Source organism: Pezoporus flaviventris, unplaced genomic scaffold (assembly GCF_033815535.1).
Source record: "Pezoporus flaviventris isolate CSIRO_AGI_PZ_B2104156 unplaced genomic scaffold, CSIRO_AGI_Pfla_v1 ptg000213l, whole genome shotgun sequence".
NCBI lineage: Eukaryota > Metazoa > Chordata > Aves > Psittaciformes > Psittacidae > Pezoporus > Pezoporus flaviventris.
In genome coordinates, this window is record NW_026892761.1 from 384379 (window position 1) to 397881 (window position 13503).

Below are 13503 nucleotides of genomic sequence, written 5' to 3' on the forward strand. Positions count from 1 at the left end.
GACCAGCTGAGCCCTTGCATGCCTGTGGTGCAGATCAGCTGGAGTGGTGTTTCTCCCTCTCAAGTAGCCTGTGCCCAGCCCCTCCTCAGCACCATCCTCTGTGTGCTGCTTTGCTGCTGTCCAGAGCCCTGTGGTAGCTCAGCCATTCCCTTGTGCATCCCCATGCAGCACTGCCAAGCCCCTCTCACCTGGCCCTCTTGCCTTCCTCTGAGGGCTCAAGAGTTGTTGGCTGAGGTTGGGGAATTCATGTCCCTGTAACAGAAGTGTGGCTTCCCCATGTTACTGTCCCCTTGCCCCTATCCTCTTGCCACCAGCGTCTTTAAGTCCATTGGTGATCAGCCTTGCTGAACTGCTGAGGGGCCAGGATGGGACATGTGCCATGAGGCTGTACAAGTCCATTCCCCTGTGCATGGCAGAGCAGGACAGTGAGCTCTGCACTCACCTCAGTGTCAGGAAGGGTACAGGGTGATGTATGAACTGCAGCATTGCTGCCCTTGCTCTCTGATGCTGGGTTCCTGTATTGCTGGGGCACAGCTCAAGCGCATGGAGACTGGCTGGCTTGCTGAGCTGCCAAGAATGTCAAACCATTCCCCATCCACATCAGACAATCTGTTATCCCCCATTGACTGGCCGGAGCATGTGTCAGCATTCACTGCAGGCAGGGAACTATAAATCACTCTTCTCCAAAGGCTGCATGGAGGTAAGAGACAGCTTGCAAAAGGCTGACTGACATCAAAGATAAGGCAGGTCCCCAGCACTGTCAGCAAGGGATGAGTCAGCGAGGGGAGCGTGGCAGTGCCGAGGAGCAAGGGGGGGAAGACAGGGAGCACCCTGGGGGGGGCTGGGGCAGCCTGGCTGAACTGCATGAGGGGCTCTGCTGCCGGGTGAACCTGCCGAGTCCTGCTGCGCTTGGGCAGGCAGGCCTAGCTGAGGAGGCATCCTGGGAGCAGTGCAGGGGATGCTTAGTCTGTGCTGCTTCAGGACGGAGCTCTGCCTCTCCATGGTTGATGTGCAGCATATTGTAAGACTGGTGCATGGCCTCCAGCAGGTTACAGACATGCAGAAATTGCCCACAGCAGAGGAGCTGCCACTGCCTGGATTTCAGTTGACAGATGGAGAACAATCTCTCTTGAGGTATCCCGAGCATTCCTTCCTCTCCGTTTACCTGCATAATCCTTTCCCGTGTCAGAGTGACCTCTTGGACTAGAGCCACGTGCTCCTGGAGAAATGAAAGACGGCATGTGGGCAGCAAAGCGGGAGGCATCCTGTTCCCAGAGGGAAGAAAGAAATTAATCTGTTTTGCTTGAACAACATTTAAAAAGGAATTCTCAACTCTGAGTATTAGACAAGGATTCCAGTTCTTTGAAAATCACAATTATGGAGCTGCCTGATCAGACTGATGTGAACAAGATGTATCAAAGGAGACAGTTTCTATGCAAAATTGGAGATCAGAGGGAAAGAGAAACACGGTTTCACAACATGAAAGGAGGTGATTCCTGCAAATTAAAATACTTGGAAGTTAAAAGTAAAGAGAAGTGCTGTGAGCAGCGTGGGCTGTGCTACCAAGTGGCATGCTCAGACAGGGGAGCTGGAGCCATGAGCCTGTTCTGCTTTCCAGGCTGATGTCTGTTTGCCTGTGGCAAGCTTGGAGATTCCTGAAGCCTGACCACCCCAGGGAGCATAAGGGCTCCTCTGTAGCAGCTCAGCCTTGGAAACGGCCCATCCAACAGCGCAGGGAGAGCTTCACGTATCATCGCATGATGCTGCCGTGTGGTCCCCTGCAGTATGAATGCAGAGCCTGGAAGGTACCCACATGCTGCTGCTGCAAGTCCCCAGCTTCCTCTCAGTACTCCCTTGGCTTAGCAGTGATTTGCCCAGGAACAGATAGCACAAATGATAGAATGGAGGCATCCTGCAAAAGCATAAATAAGGAAGCTTGGGAAGAGGGAACAAGGAGCATGCCTTGCTGACTGGATGGAGATGACCTTCTGTACCGGCCAAGGAAGGCTAGGCAGCTCAGGCAGAGCTTGGATTGGTTATTAATGCATTAACATCAGGGTCAAAGCCTGGGGACCTGCTGGTGAACATGCCTATTCTCTGCTCTATTCGAGTACAGATGTTTTGCCGATCTTTGCTGGGGAAGTGGCTAGGACAGGCCCACCCCAGTGGCCGGGGCTACTCCCTAGCTTGGAATTTGTTTGCAGGGAGCTGTTCATTCCCTGTATCTGCTGCTCTGACATCCTTTGCTCAGTGGCCAGGCCTGAAAAGTGAAGAGTGGCCTCCTCCTTCCTCCTCCTGTGCCTCTGTCATCCCAAACCTCATGGAGTTTGTGCTTTGGGTTGCCCAAGTGGGTTATTTTCCTTCTAACTCATTGCAGCTATCAGCTGCAGCTCTCCATTCCCTGCCAAAAGCATAGTCCCAGCTCCCAGGGCTAGTGCCTTTCTGGGGCATAAAGAGGAATAAAACAAATACGGTCAGATCCGCTCTGTGACAGCAGGAGCAGATCAAAGGACATTATTTGCATAATGAAGGAGTACTAATTGGGAGGGAAAGTCAACTGATTTCCTAGTGTCTAAGAGGGAATAATAGGTGAGAGAACCACACAAACTCCCACCAAGTAGCTGGGAGTGTTCTGCAACACACCTGCCCCTTGCTCTGCGCTGGGGCCAGGGCAGCGTGTTTGGCAGGCACAGCATACATACTGCTTGAGACTATTAAAGTAAGTCAGAGCCGACTAAAGGCCTCTTTGTACCAAGATCTTGTCTTGACAGTGGCCAAAATGGATGCTTACGGAGGAGGAGGAACAGCACACAGCATCTGTGATGCTCCTCTTAATATTCTCCCAGCCAGCAACCAGTTTCAGCTAGGGTATTTCTTTAGCTGTGGGTGGTTTCCGTGGGTTTAGCCTGCTTCAGTGTCTGTCTTCCATGAACTCATCCAGACTCACTGTAAACCTCTGCAAAGAGCAACGAAAAGTCATCGAATGCTGCTCTTGGGGTGCACAGGAGGCAGGTTTGACCTGAGGCTGCAGGGGGGCAGCTGGAGCTGCAGCAGGGCAGCAGGCTGTCTGTGCTCAGCTTCTCACACGCAGCACCGGAGCCACACGCATGAATGAGCCCAAATCCAGCACACAGTGCCTCCTGCGAGACATCACTGGTGGTTGCACAGAGTGCTGTTGTAGCCCAGAGCTCACTTCTGGGCTGTTCAGGGTGCGTGCAGAACCCGGAGTGAGGCACGTGCTAGGAAATGTGCATCCTTCCACCAGAACATCACTCCTCCCTTGGGGCATTTTGCTCTCCTTATTTCTTTGTGTAGCACCAAGTCCAGATTAGAGACGATTTGGCTGTACAGACAGAAACTCGGGGTCAAGCCCTGGCTCTAGCACAAAGCTGGTTGAATGCAGAAGTGATTATTGTGAAGAGAAATTGTTTAGTCTTCACACTACAGCCAGGATGCTTGCAGGCACCTGAGCTTTTTTCTTTCCTTGATAGACAATGCTCAGAACTCTTGTGTGCACCTGGGAGCTGCTGGGGCAGGAGGAAGCTGGAGCTGGGGCTTGCCCTGCCTCTTGGTCCTCAGTGTCCTCTCCCGCAGTGCACTTGGTCATGGGTTTGTTCCCCAAGACGCCGTGTTTACCTGCTTGGTGCCAGGGCTGGGGTCCACTGAGCAATGTGTTTCTCTGGCCAGACAGCCCAAAGGGTATTTCCATAGTTGTGTGTTTTAGCAATTCCACCACAGCCAGGTTAGCTCCCTCAGGCTTGTCCTGTGGGACTCGAGGGCTCTGCAGAATCTCCTCTGAGTCTGATTTGGCTTTGTACCAAGCCAGGATGTTCCTGAGACTGCAAGAAACTCATTTCTGCTCCAGTAATTTCTAAGCTGCCCTGGTTTATTTTGTTCCCTGATACCCTGTTGGCTTGTTTCTGGGGTGCCCCAGCCACTGCCTGTCCTGGGGCAAGACAGAAGCTGTAAATTGCATTGTTTATAAAATCTCAGCTGCCTCCAGCCCCCACAGCAACCAGGTTTCCTGAGACCCGAGTGCTGCACCTGGGCGTCAGTCCAGCGTGTGTGGCTTTGCATGACAAAGCACTCCTCTCATGGTGCTTTTTATTCTGCAGGGCTGAAATGACCATGTGCTGTCCTGGAGCTAGCTGAATCTGCGTGGAAAGGGGCTCTCTAAGCACTGGTAGAGTTGTCCTTTGGGCAGCGTTTGAGCTGGAGGTGCAGGCTGTAGCCCTGCGGCTTTCTGGGGAGCAACTGGAGGATCCTGCCCACACCAGGGAAGGGGTGAGGAGGGGTGGTCAAATTTAGCAAGTGTTGGCTTTTCCTGCTACCTGCTTGTCTCTTTGTAGGCTTGGAGTGCTTCCGTCCCTGGGGAAGTGATGGATTCCATCTGCTTGCTTGTGGATTCAGTGCAGGGCCTCTTTATACTCTTGGATGTGCCATTTATCAGCATTTAGCTAAATGTGCTTGGAGCAAGTGACACAGCAAGTGGTCTGGAGCCATCAGCCTCCTGTGTGCAGGTGAATGGCTGAAACTGCTGCAAAGGCTCTGGGTCCTGCAGGGAAGGTGGTGATGGACACTAGAACAGGTCTGTATTAGTATTTCAAAGGGGCTCTGCCCCCATATGTCCAAGCCAAGGCACTTGGTGCTGAGCCGCTGCCTGCGGGGCTGGCCTGGGACTGCACTGTGGCAAATGGCTCCTCGATCCTGGCAGCTCCCGGGGCAGTGCTGGGCACCTCTGGAGCTGGCTGCTGAGCCCCTCTGCACTGCCACCAGCTCCATGCTGCACTGCCGGTGGCTCCTGCACCCAGCCTGGCCGGCACCCGCTGCTCTGCAGCCCCAGGGCTGAGAGGGAGGCTTGCTCTGGAAGTGAGGGGCTTGTCTCCTTTTTCCTCTGGGAGAAACCAGTTTGATCTGTTGTGTCAGATCTCACCTTTTGCAGCAGGAGGGTGAGAGATGGACTCTGACTTGTTAATCTTTATGCAAAATTTATGGTTTCCCCTGGTTCTGTGGGGTGAGCTGACCAGGGAGGGAGCTGAGGTCTGGCTCATTTTACATGTCTAACTATCTCTCTGGATATGAGTTCAGGATTTCTGGTTATGGGAGGTGGGTTATGCGGTACATGATGGATGTTTAGGTTTTATTTGTCATATCTTTTATGGCTAAGATACATGCCAGAGAACTAAATAAAAGTCGTACATGCTGTACTTGCTGTGGACAGTGCTGTGCTTAGAGCAGGGTGGGAGCCAGTATTCCTAGGCTTGTCTCCACAGGAAGGAGGGGATCAGGATAAAGTGGAATTCAAGACCTTTGTTCTTCACATTGAAAGGGAAGGGGAGGGAGGAAGGGGTGGAAAGGGTATAAATGTGGGTTATGAGAGAATGCTGGAAAGTTGGACTCCTAGATTCCTGACACACTATAGGTGACCTTCAGCAGGCTGCATTGCATCTTAACAGACTAGAAGTTAAGGCACAAGGTGGAGTTAATGGTAACTACCTGCTGTTGTTGCTCATCTGCTAGTGAGATGCTGTGAGAGGAGGTGGGGATGGGCAGAGCCTTCATCACCTTCAGGGCTGCTGGCTTCATCCGAAGGGCATTTTGCCGTGATCCTGCTGCCTCCAGCTGAGGGTGCCTTGCTGCATGCTCTTCATGCTGCGTGGTTTCCCCTTGCACTAGAGTGGAAAGTGTTGGCCTCAAACATGGAGCTCATGCCTAGGACCTGGAGCCTGGATCTGCTGCCCCACAGCCCTGTTGCTCCAGTGCTTGGGAGTGCCCAGAAGCCAGAGGCAGCCCCATTGGTCCCCAGCCTTCTGTGGAAAACTGAGATCAGAACCTACCTGGCTTGTCAAGGGCATGGCTTAAAACAGCTAAACCTCCCCTCTGGGTGGGCAGGGATCCTGTCTGCCATTGGATTCTGCACTGCTGCATGCACGAGTCCTGACGCAGGTTATTCTGTGTACAGGACAAGTACAGGTGAAGAACTCTGATGGGCTCATGTACATGTGGGTGAGTTTGGATTTCCTAACTCTTGCCTCTGAGGTGCCCAGGCAAGAGGAAGTGGTTCTTGGAGCATGGGGCGTTTGTGCAAGGTTCTGCCTGTGGTGACAGTGGGTGCAGGAGCTGCTGTGGGCACTGGGCAGGGACTCCAGGTGGTTGCTGCCAGGCTGGGCGCAGCAGGAGCCCTCCCTGTTGCTTTGTTGGTGCTTTTTGTGATTCTCAGACTTTGGCATCCCCAGTGTCCCCAGCAGGGCTTCCCTGCTACAGCAGGGAGAGGGTTGCTCCGAGACCCTGCTGATCACTTCCTTCTTCACTTCCTGATCAGAAGGAACATGCCATGAGGGGCTGTGCAGTGGAGTTGCTGGTGTGAGGCTGATTTGCCTTGGCTCATGCTTGCTGAAGGAGTTGTGTGATGGCAGGCAGGAGAGGAGGAGGCAGGACAGACCCTTTTGAGGAAATGCAGCCAAAGAATTTCTGTAACAGTTGTTGGCAAGACAGGGAGCTAGTGTAGCTGTGGTGTAATCTGGATGTGCCTGGCAGGGATGCACCGTAACTTCACTGGAGACAGCAAAGCATAAATAAGTTGACTCAAACTAGCTTGTTGCTGAAGACCGATGAGGGGGATTCTCATGTTATCAGCAGAGCTGCAGCTCTGAGAAGATGAGAGAGAGGCCAGGGAGAGTGTAAAGCAACCATGGTAACTGCTTGTTTCCTCCAGTGAGCATCCTTTCCAGGAGATCAGAAGCGAATGGGCTGGGGGCAATGCGTACATCCCAGCTGCTTGCATCTGCACCGCTATCTCCACTGGCTTGTCTTCTGTCTGAGTCCAGGCTGGGCTGGTGCAGAAGCACCCAGGCTGCCTGCAAGCCCTGAACTTGTGGTCTCCTCTCTGGACAGAGGAAGACAAAGGCCCAGGACTGGGGCTCCTCATCCTCCATTTGCATGGTTCCAGCTCCATTTCTGCCCACAGGGATGTGACCACTTCTGACTTTGTGTGTACCTCTGGTGTTTGGGGATGTAATGGGTCTAAGTCGCAGATCCTGACAACTAGTAGTACGCCTTGCTCTGGGTTATTCATGTCATGGGTCTAGCCAAGATCAGCCTGTGAGACTGTCTTTGCAGCATATGGGTGGGTGCACTGAAGAACAGGTGGTTTTGTGGTCCAGAGTGTGGTACCTCTGATCCTCAGCTGGTTGCACAGCACCCTTAGGAGGTGTGTGAGGCAGAGTGGAGCTGCTGGATGAAGCAGTGTGAGCTATGAAATGCTCTCTCCTGGCCCCTTCAGTTTGGGGTGGTCTTGTGCCCTGGAGGCATCTCTGAAGCAAAACCTTCCTGTAATCACTGCTGGGGGATCTTAGAATCATAGAATCATAGAACAGTTAGGGGTGGAAAGGACCTCAAGATCATCCAGTTCCAACCCCCCTGCCATGGGCAGGGACACCTCCCACTAAAGCATGCTACGCAAGGCTTCCTCCAACCTGGCCTTGAACACTGCCAGCTCTCTGGCTGGGTTTAAACCATGACAACCTCCCATATGGAGACAGGCTGAGAAAGTTGGGGCTGTTCAGCCTGGAGAAGAGAAGGCTGCGTGGAGACCTCAGAGCAGCTTCCAGTATCTGAAGGGGGGCTATAGGGATGCTGGGCAGGGACTCTTCATTAGGGACTGTAGTGACAGGACAAGGGGTAACAGGTTAAAACTTAAACAGGAGAAGTTTAGATTGGATATAAGGAAGAAATTCTTTCCTGTTAGGGTGGTGAGGCACTGGAATGGGTTGCCCAGGGAGGTTGTGAATGCTCCATCTCTTTGGCGGTGTTCAATCTTGTCCATTACAAATTACTAGTTTCCCTGCTGGCCTTTGTCAGCTCCTGGTCCTGGCAGTATCTTGCAGCAGGGAGTTTCCCAGTTGGTTTCATCTTTCCTGTGAGCAGCTCCGGGCTCTTTCTATCCTGCACATCATCCCAGCAGAGAGGTAACCAGTACCAGCACTTGACCTGTAGGGTGTGGATGCTCTGAGGCTGGTGCTAGAGGCTGAACTGGGTAGCCTGTCACACAATTTCTTTTCTCAGAGATGTGTGTAGGTAGGATTAGGCTTCCCCTCCTTCCTCGCTTCTGCTGTCTGTAGATCTCAGCCCCTTTGCTCCTGGCCCCATTCTCATGTCCCGGGTCTTGCTTTTGCCAGATTGAATGTGATGTCAAATCAAAGCCATCACAGGGACAGTTGGAGTGAAGCACCCAGTTTAATGAGGCAGCATTGAAAATCAATAACTTAATTGCAGACATTCGATGGACTTTTATCCAATTTGTAGTGCTCCTGCCCTGCTACGTGTAGAGCATGAGGACGTGGTGCTGTGTCTGGCTCTGGGCAAGTGAAAGCCTTTCCTTTCCCATGGCTGTCATCCCTTTGCAGATGTATCTGCTGCAGAGATGTGGTGCTGCAGTGTGGATCAGGCCCTGTGGGCTAGAGGTGACAGTGTCACTCAGTGCTGGCAGGAAAGGGGCAGCTGTGGTGGTAACATCTCGTCCCCAGCTCCTTCCTAGATGGTCCAGCAGAAGTCTGCTGGGAGAAAAGCTGCTGGCTGCTCAGACCCCAGTGATCTCCTTGAGAGCAGGTCCTGCTTAGACAGCAGCCCCTGCTCCCTCCTGCCACTCTGCAGGACAAAAGGGGCATTTGCAGCAGTGTCTGGAGTCCTGGCTCTGGGGCTTTTGCAGGGAAGCAATGCTGCATTTGCACTCAGCTGGTCTTGTTTCCATCAGCATGTGTGAGTGATCAGCGCTGGCCTCTGCTCAGCCATTCTGCCAGCCCCTGGCCTGGTGGTTTGTGTTGCATTTCTCCCCTCCTCCCTGACGTTGTTTTCCTCCTTGTCCCTGCTGCAGGCACCTCCGTGATGCAGGTGATGGCATCTGATGCTGATGACCCCACATACGGGAGCAGTGCCCGAGTGGTCTACAGTGTGTTGGAGGGTGAGCAGCACTTTACTGTGGACAGTAAAACAGGTGAGCAGCAGCACCCAGCTCAGGGCACCAGCCTGCGGCCACGTGCCTTGCGTGTGATGCGCATGGCAATGTGCCAGCCACTGGTGCTGGGGTGCTCATGGCACAGGCATTACTGGGTGCTAAGAGCAAGCTACATAGCCCCACAGGCTGTTGCCTGGCTGGGTGCAGAGCCTGCAGCAGGCAGCACTGTGCAGCAAGACCTGAGGCTGCCAGCCCCGTGCTCTGTCTGCGCCTGCACTGGCCAGAGCCGCGCTGTGCCCAGAGCAGGACTGCACCCACAGGCACATCAAATCTCCGTGTGAAAGGTTTTAGTACCACCAGAGGGGCCTTACCAAAGGCAGCATCGTTATCACCAGGGCCTTGATTAAAGGTAACACTTTCAATTAAGGATTGGTTTATAAATGTTCTATTAATATTTAATGGAAGAACAGTAGAAGCTGCTCCATTCCTTAATAACTTATAATAGAGCCTGTTGTAAAATGCCTCTGTAATAAATCTGTGGCAGATGATGCTCTGACATACTGGTTAGAGTAGGCCATAACCAGGAGATGCTGGGGTATATATTCTCCTTGCCTCCCAGGAGTGTGACTCTCATTACCCTTAATGGGAGCCTTTCCAGCTTTCTGAGGGAAGGCACTCAAATGCTAATAAGAGGTAGTTAAGGCACAAAGCTGTAGTAAAGTACCCACAGTTTAATGAAAAATTGTCAAAGGACAAGCAATGCTGGGTAGCTTCAGGTCCTGTTGGAAGGCTGGATAGCAAAGTGTCCCCCACCCTATTGGCACAGACTTGAGATCAACACCTGGACTGAAGTGCCAAATGTCTGTCAGGCTGACCTGTGTGATAGATGCCTAATAGATGTTTTGTAAGGCTCTTTTGATGTAAGTCACAATGAAACTTGTTGGGAGGCTCATGTGTAAGGACAGTGTGAGGAGGGTTATGTGTGCCTGAGCCTCTGCATCGGTGTGGAACCACACACCCCCTGCAAACTGGTCAGGTGGCGTGGGCAAGCCAGTCTCAGCCCTGTCAGTGCCATCAGCCCTAGTTACAGTGGGTGAAAGGCTCAAATTTGGGTGCTCCTAAGCATGCCTAACAGCAGAGCTGGGGCACACAGTGGAAGATGCATTGTCTGGACAGGCTGGTGCAGTGGGGACAGCGCACAAGAAGCAGCCTGGGGCTGTACCCAGTGCTGGCCAAGAAGCTGCTGCCCCTCGGCTTTCTTTGCTCCCAGATTTGCTTTGGTTTGGGGGTGGGAGGATGGATGAGCAATTGGCTAAACACTGAAAATTCAGGTGCGTGTGAGATCCTGTTAATCTGAGACAGCTTTGTGTGAATGGAAGCCTGTCTGGTAGAATGACAAGGGACCACTGGGAGCAAAATGCACAAGCTGGGACGTGCAGAGGCTCAGTTTTCTGCATCAACATTAATGCTCTGTATTAAGGCATAAACTAAAATGTGCCCTGTGGGACTGTGGTGAGAATTAATGTCACCCTGGGAATCCAAGCTTCTTCGTTCCTTGACTTTTTGTGTCTTAATTCTCAAGCTGTCTGTTTCATACACCGGGGGGTTGATTTACTGTGCTAGTTGCTTGTGATTCATAAAGGCAAAACTGCTGACAAGTCTGCAGAAGAGTCCTCAGCTCCTCTGGAGCACATCTGTTCCCAGAGTATCTGCCCGTTAAAGCAGGTATGGGGGCTGACTCTTTGGTGATGTCTGAGCTAATGCCACCTTTGGAGGCTGCTCGCCTGGGCTGCAGGGGTGCAGCACGCAGCTCTGCCATGGCCTCGTGCCTGGTGTGAGCTGTATGTCCCACAGGGGCTGCAGGGGACAGCAGGGACAGGACTGGTGCTGCCAGGCGGGGGGGGGGGGGACTTTTCATTGTATGTCTCTGATGCTGGCCAGAGCTAGCACATCCACCAAGCAAATCCCATCCTGCTCCCACTTTTGAATAGGTTTTTAGTGCTCCACATGGGAATGCTGCTTGGACTGACCTGGGTGGCCCAGCTTCTGCTCTCAGCGTAACATTTAATTATCCGTAGCAGCAGCATGGATGCTCTCAGAGCCACCATTCTTACTAATGGCCATAAAAAGAACCATAAAAACCTGGCATGTTACATTTCTTATAATTTATTGTAATGAAAAGCAATTTGTTTTCTCTTTTTGGTTTTGATCTCTTTCTCTGCCTTTTCTTGCAGGTCCATACATGCGTGTGCCCTCTTGCACACTGCTTAAGCCCGTAACTCCTTCCAGCACGGGTTGTCTTGTCCTTCCTTGCTTTTACAATCAGCTCTTTTTGAGCTGTCCTTCATAGCATGGATGCTGCATGTACAAGTGTGGTACAGGATATGGCTTGTGTGTAGGTTGCTTAGTTTGTCTCCTGTTCTTGGATGTTACTAGCTGTAGTATTCAGCTGCAATTTTGGATTTGATGGGACTTTCAAAGGCATACCCAAACTGTCTGGATGCCATGCTATGCCAGCTCTTATCACTCAATAAGCCCTGAATTCCCATAGTGTCTGACATCTTTTTGGAGGGAGATGAGCGACTAAATGGCCCCATTAGAACAATGCTATCTGCAGCATGGCATTTGCTGGTGTCCACAAAGCCGTGGAGGATGTTTCCAGTTTCTGCAGTGTTGAATGATGGTGAAGAAAAAGCCCAGCTGTGGCATATGAGCTTTTATTTTTCATATACTCCAGCCACTCTCTCTCATGCTTTGAGAACTGTTTCAGTGAAACAGTGAGACAGTGAAACAGCCTGTGGGTTTGTGTTGTGTGTCACAAATCAGGTCCCAGAACTTACCCTGCACAGATTGAAGGTCTCGACTGGCTTTTTTGGTGTATGAGTGGGGAGCTTTGTATGCACAGACTTTGGAGGCATGATTTTCTGTGCCAGCTATGAGAATATCCCCTAGGCTTCTTGCAAGAGCCTGCAGGTATTTGTCATATTTCGGCTTTGTGCTGTCTTCCTCACTGATTCTCAGCGTGCCTGTAGTGGGCAGCTGATCTTTGCTTGCTCTTTGTAGCAGGAGAGCTGTATTGCACTGCTCGTGGCTGCCGTGTTGCTGCTGGAGGAGGGTGTGCTTTTACAGCAGTCAGCACATACGTGTGCTATGCTGCTTCTGTTGGGAAACAGCCAGTTCTGGTGGTGGTGGTGGATGCTGGTTCTGGTGCGGGCACTGCAGTGTGACTGCACAGAGCCATGTCTCCCCTGCAGCTCACTGGTGGCCAGGAGCCCCAGCTCTGCCCCACAGGACGTGGGTCAGGAGGTTTAGTGCTTGTTCCTATTCTAGATCCAGGAAGCCCATCATCACCAAGATCCTTCTAACTTGTGCTCTTCAGATGCTGAGACGGGCAGAGAGAGGATGTGACTCCCTGTGCATTTATACACGAGAAAGTGTGAAAAATTTGCAGGCCAGTTTTTCATATTGCTTTATATCACCCTGCATTCTCTGCACCTCTGCAGATTATCCACCTTTTTGGGTGCAGATCGCTTCTTTGGTGGGCAGCTGTGTGTGCTGCTCGTATCTGTTCCCATGTTCTTTGTAATGCTTTTTCTCATCTCTGGCCAGCATGGAGACTGGCTGCTGCCTGCAATCCCTGCCCGCAGCCTCAGCAGCAAACCTGGAAATACTCTGCACCCAGAAGATCTTGTTCATCCCTTTGCAAGGATAGAACAATCACAGCAGGTAACGTCCTAGGCCTCATGATATTTGGTGCTTCCCTTAAAACCCAGTTCGTTGGTGTGGGGGAGTGCAGGGGAATCTTGCTTTTTGCTGAAAGGAAATGGTTCTTAAGATCTGTCATCCTCCTGTAGGCAGGGAAAAGGCAGAAGGACTGGGAAGGCTAATTGAAATGCAGTTTGGCATTTAGGAGTACTTAAAACAGTGCCTGAATTCTAAAGCCTGTCTCCTGATTCGGAGACAGCGGGTAAGGGCTTAGCGATACCTATGCCAGGGAGAGCAGGACAAGAAGTACTGGCCTGCTGGCATGAAGCTGATGGTTATTCGTTTGCAGTCATTACTTGCTTCATCTTTGCCTGTCAGCCTTGCCCCCTTTGGAGACTGATCACAGCCCTTGTCCCAAGGTGGTGGGGGTAGACTGGGAGAGGAGCTGTTGCTGGGAGCACGCTGCATGCTGAACTGGGCTGAGGAACCGTCGTATTTGTGGAGGCGGAACATGTTTCTCTGCTGCTCTTGCAAGTTTCTTAAAAATGCTCCTTGGTGCCTGGAAACAGATATTGTATGTGCGTGTCTGTGTGCGCTCATGGGTTTATGCGGGTCTGTGCCCGCCCCTGAAGCTCATTCAGCAGGGCAGTGCAAAGGGACAAGGGATGGGTGATGAGAGGCTGCAGAGAAGCCACACTTATTAAAAGGAATTGCTCTTACTAGCAAGACTGAATGTTAACAGTCCTTCTCGGAGACTGGTGAAGGAACTTCAGTTTATTTGGGACCAAACTGTACGTTTGGTCATCTTGAGGAAATTAAGGGGTATCTACCCATGTGCAGTGGGA

At 51.9% G+C, this 13503-nt stretch overlaps 1 protein-coding gene across 3 annotated transcripts in view; it reads left to right on the plus strand.

Moving 5' to 3' along the window:
- CDH22 (cadherin 22) overlaps nt 1-13503 on the plus strand; it is a 50905-nt gene that overhangs the window by 5908 nt on the left and 31494 nt on the right. For 2 of the 3 annotated variants that reach the window (XM_061441930.1, XM_061441932.1), the window contains exon 3: nt 8873-8992. The exons of the other annotated variant lie outside the window; for it this stretch is intronic. In XM_061441930.1, coding sequence (XP_061297914.1) covers nt 8873-8992 — 120 coding nt within the window. The remainder of the gene's footprint in view (nt 1-8872; nt 8993-13503) is intronic. 3 annotated transcript variants of the gene reach the window in all.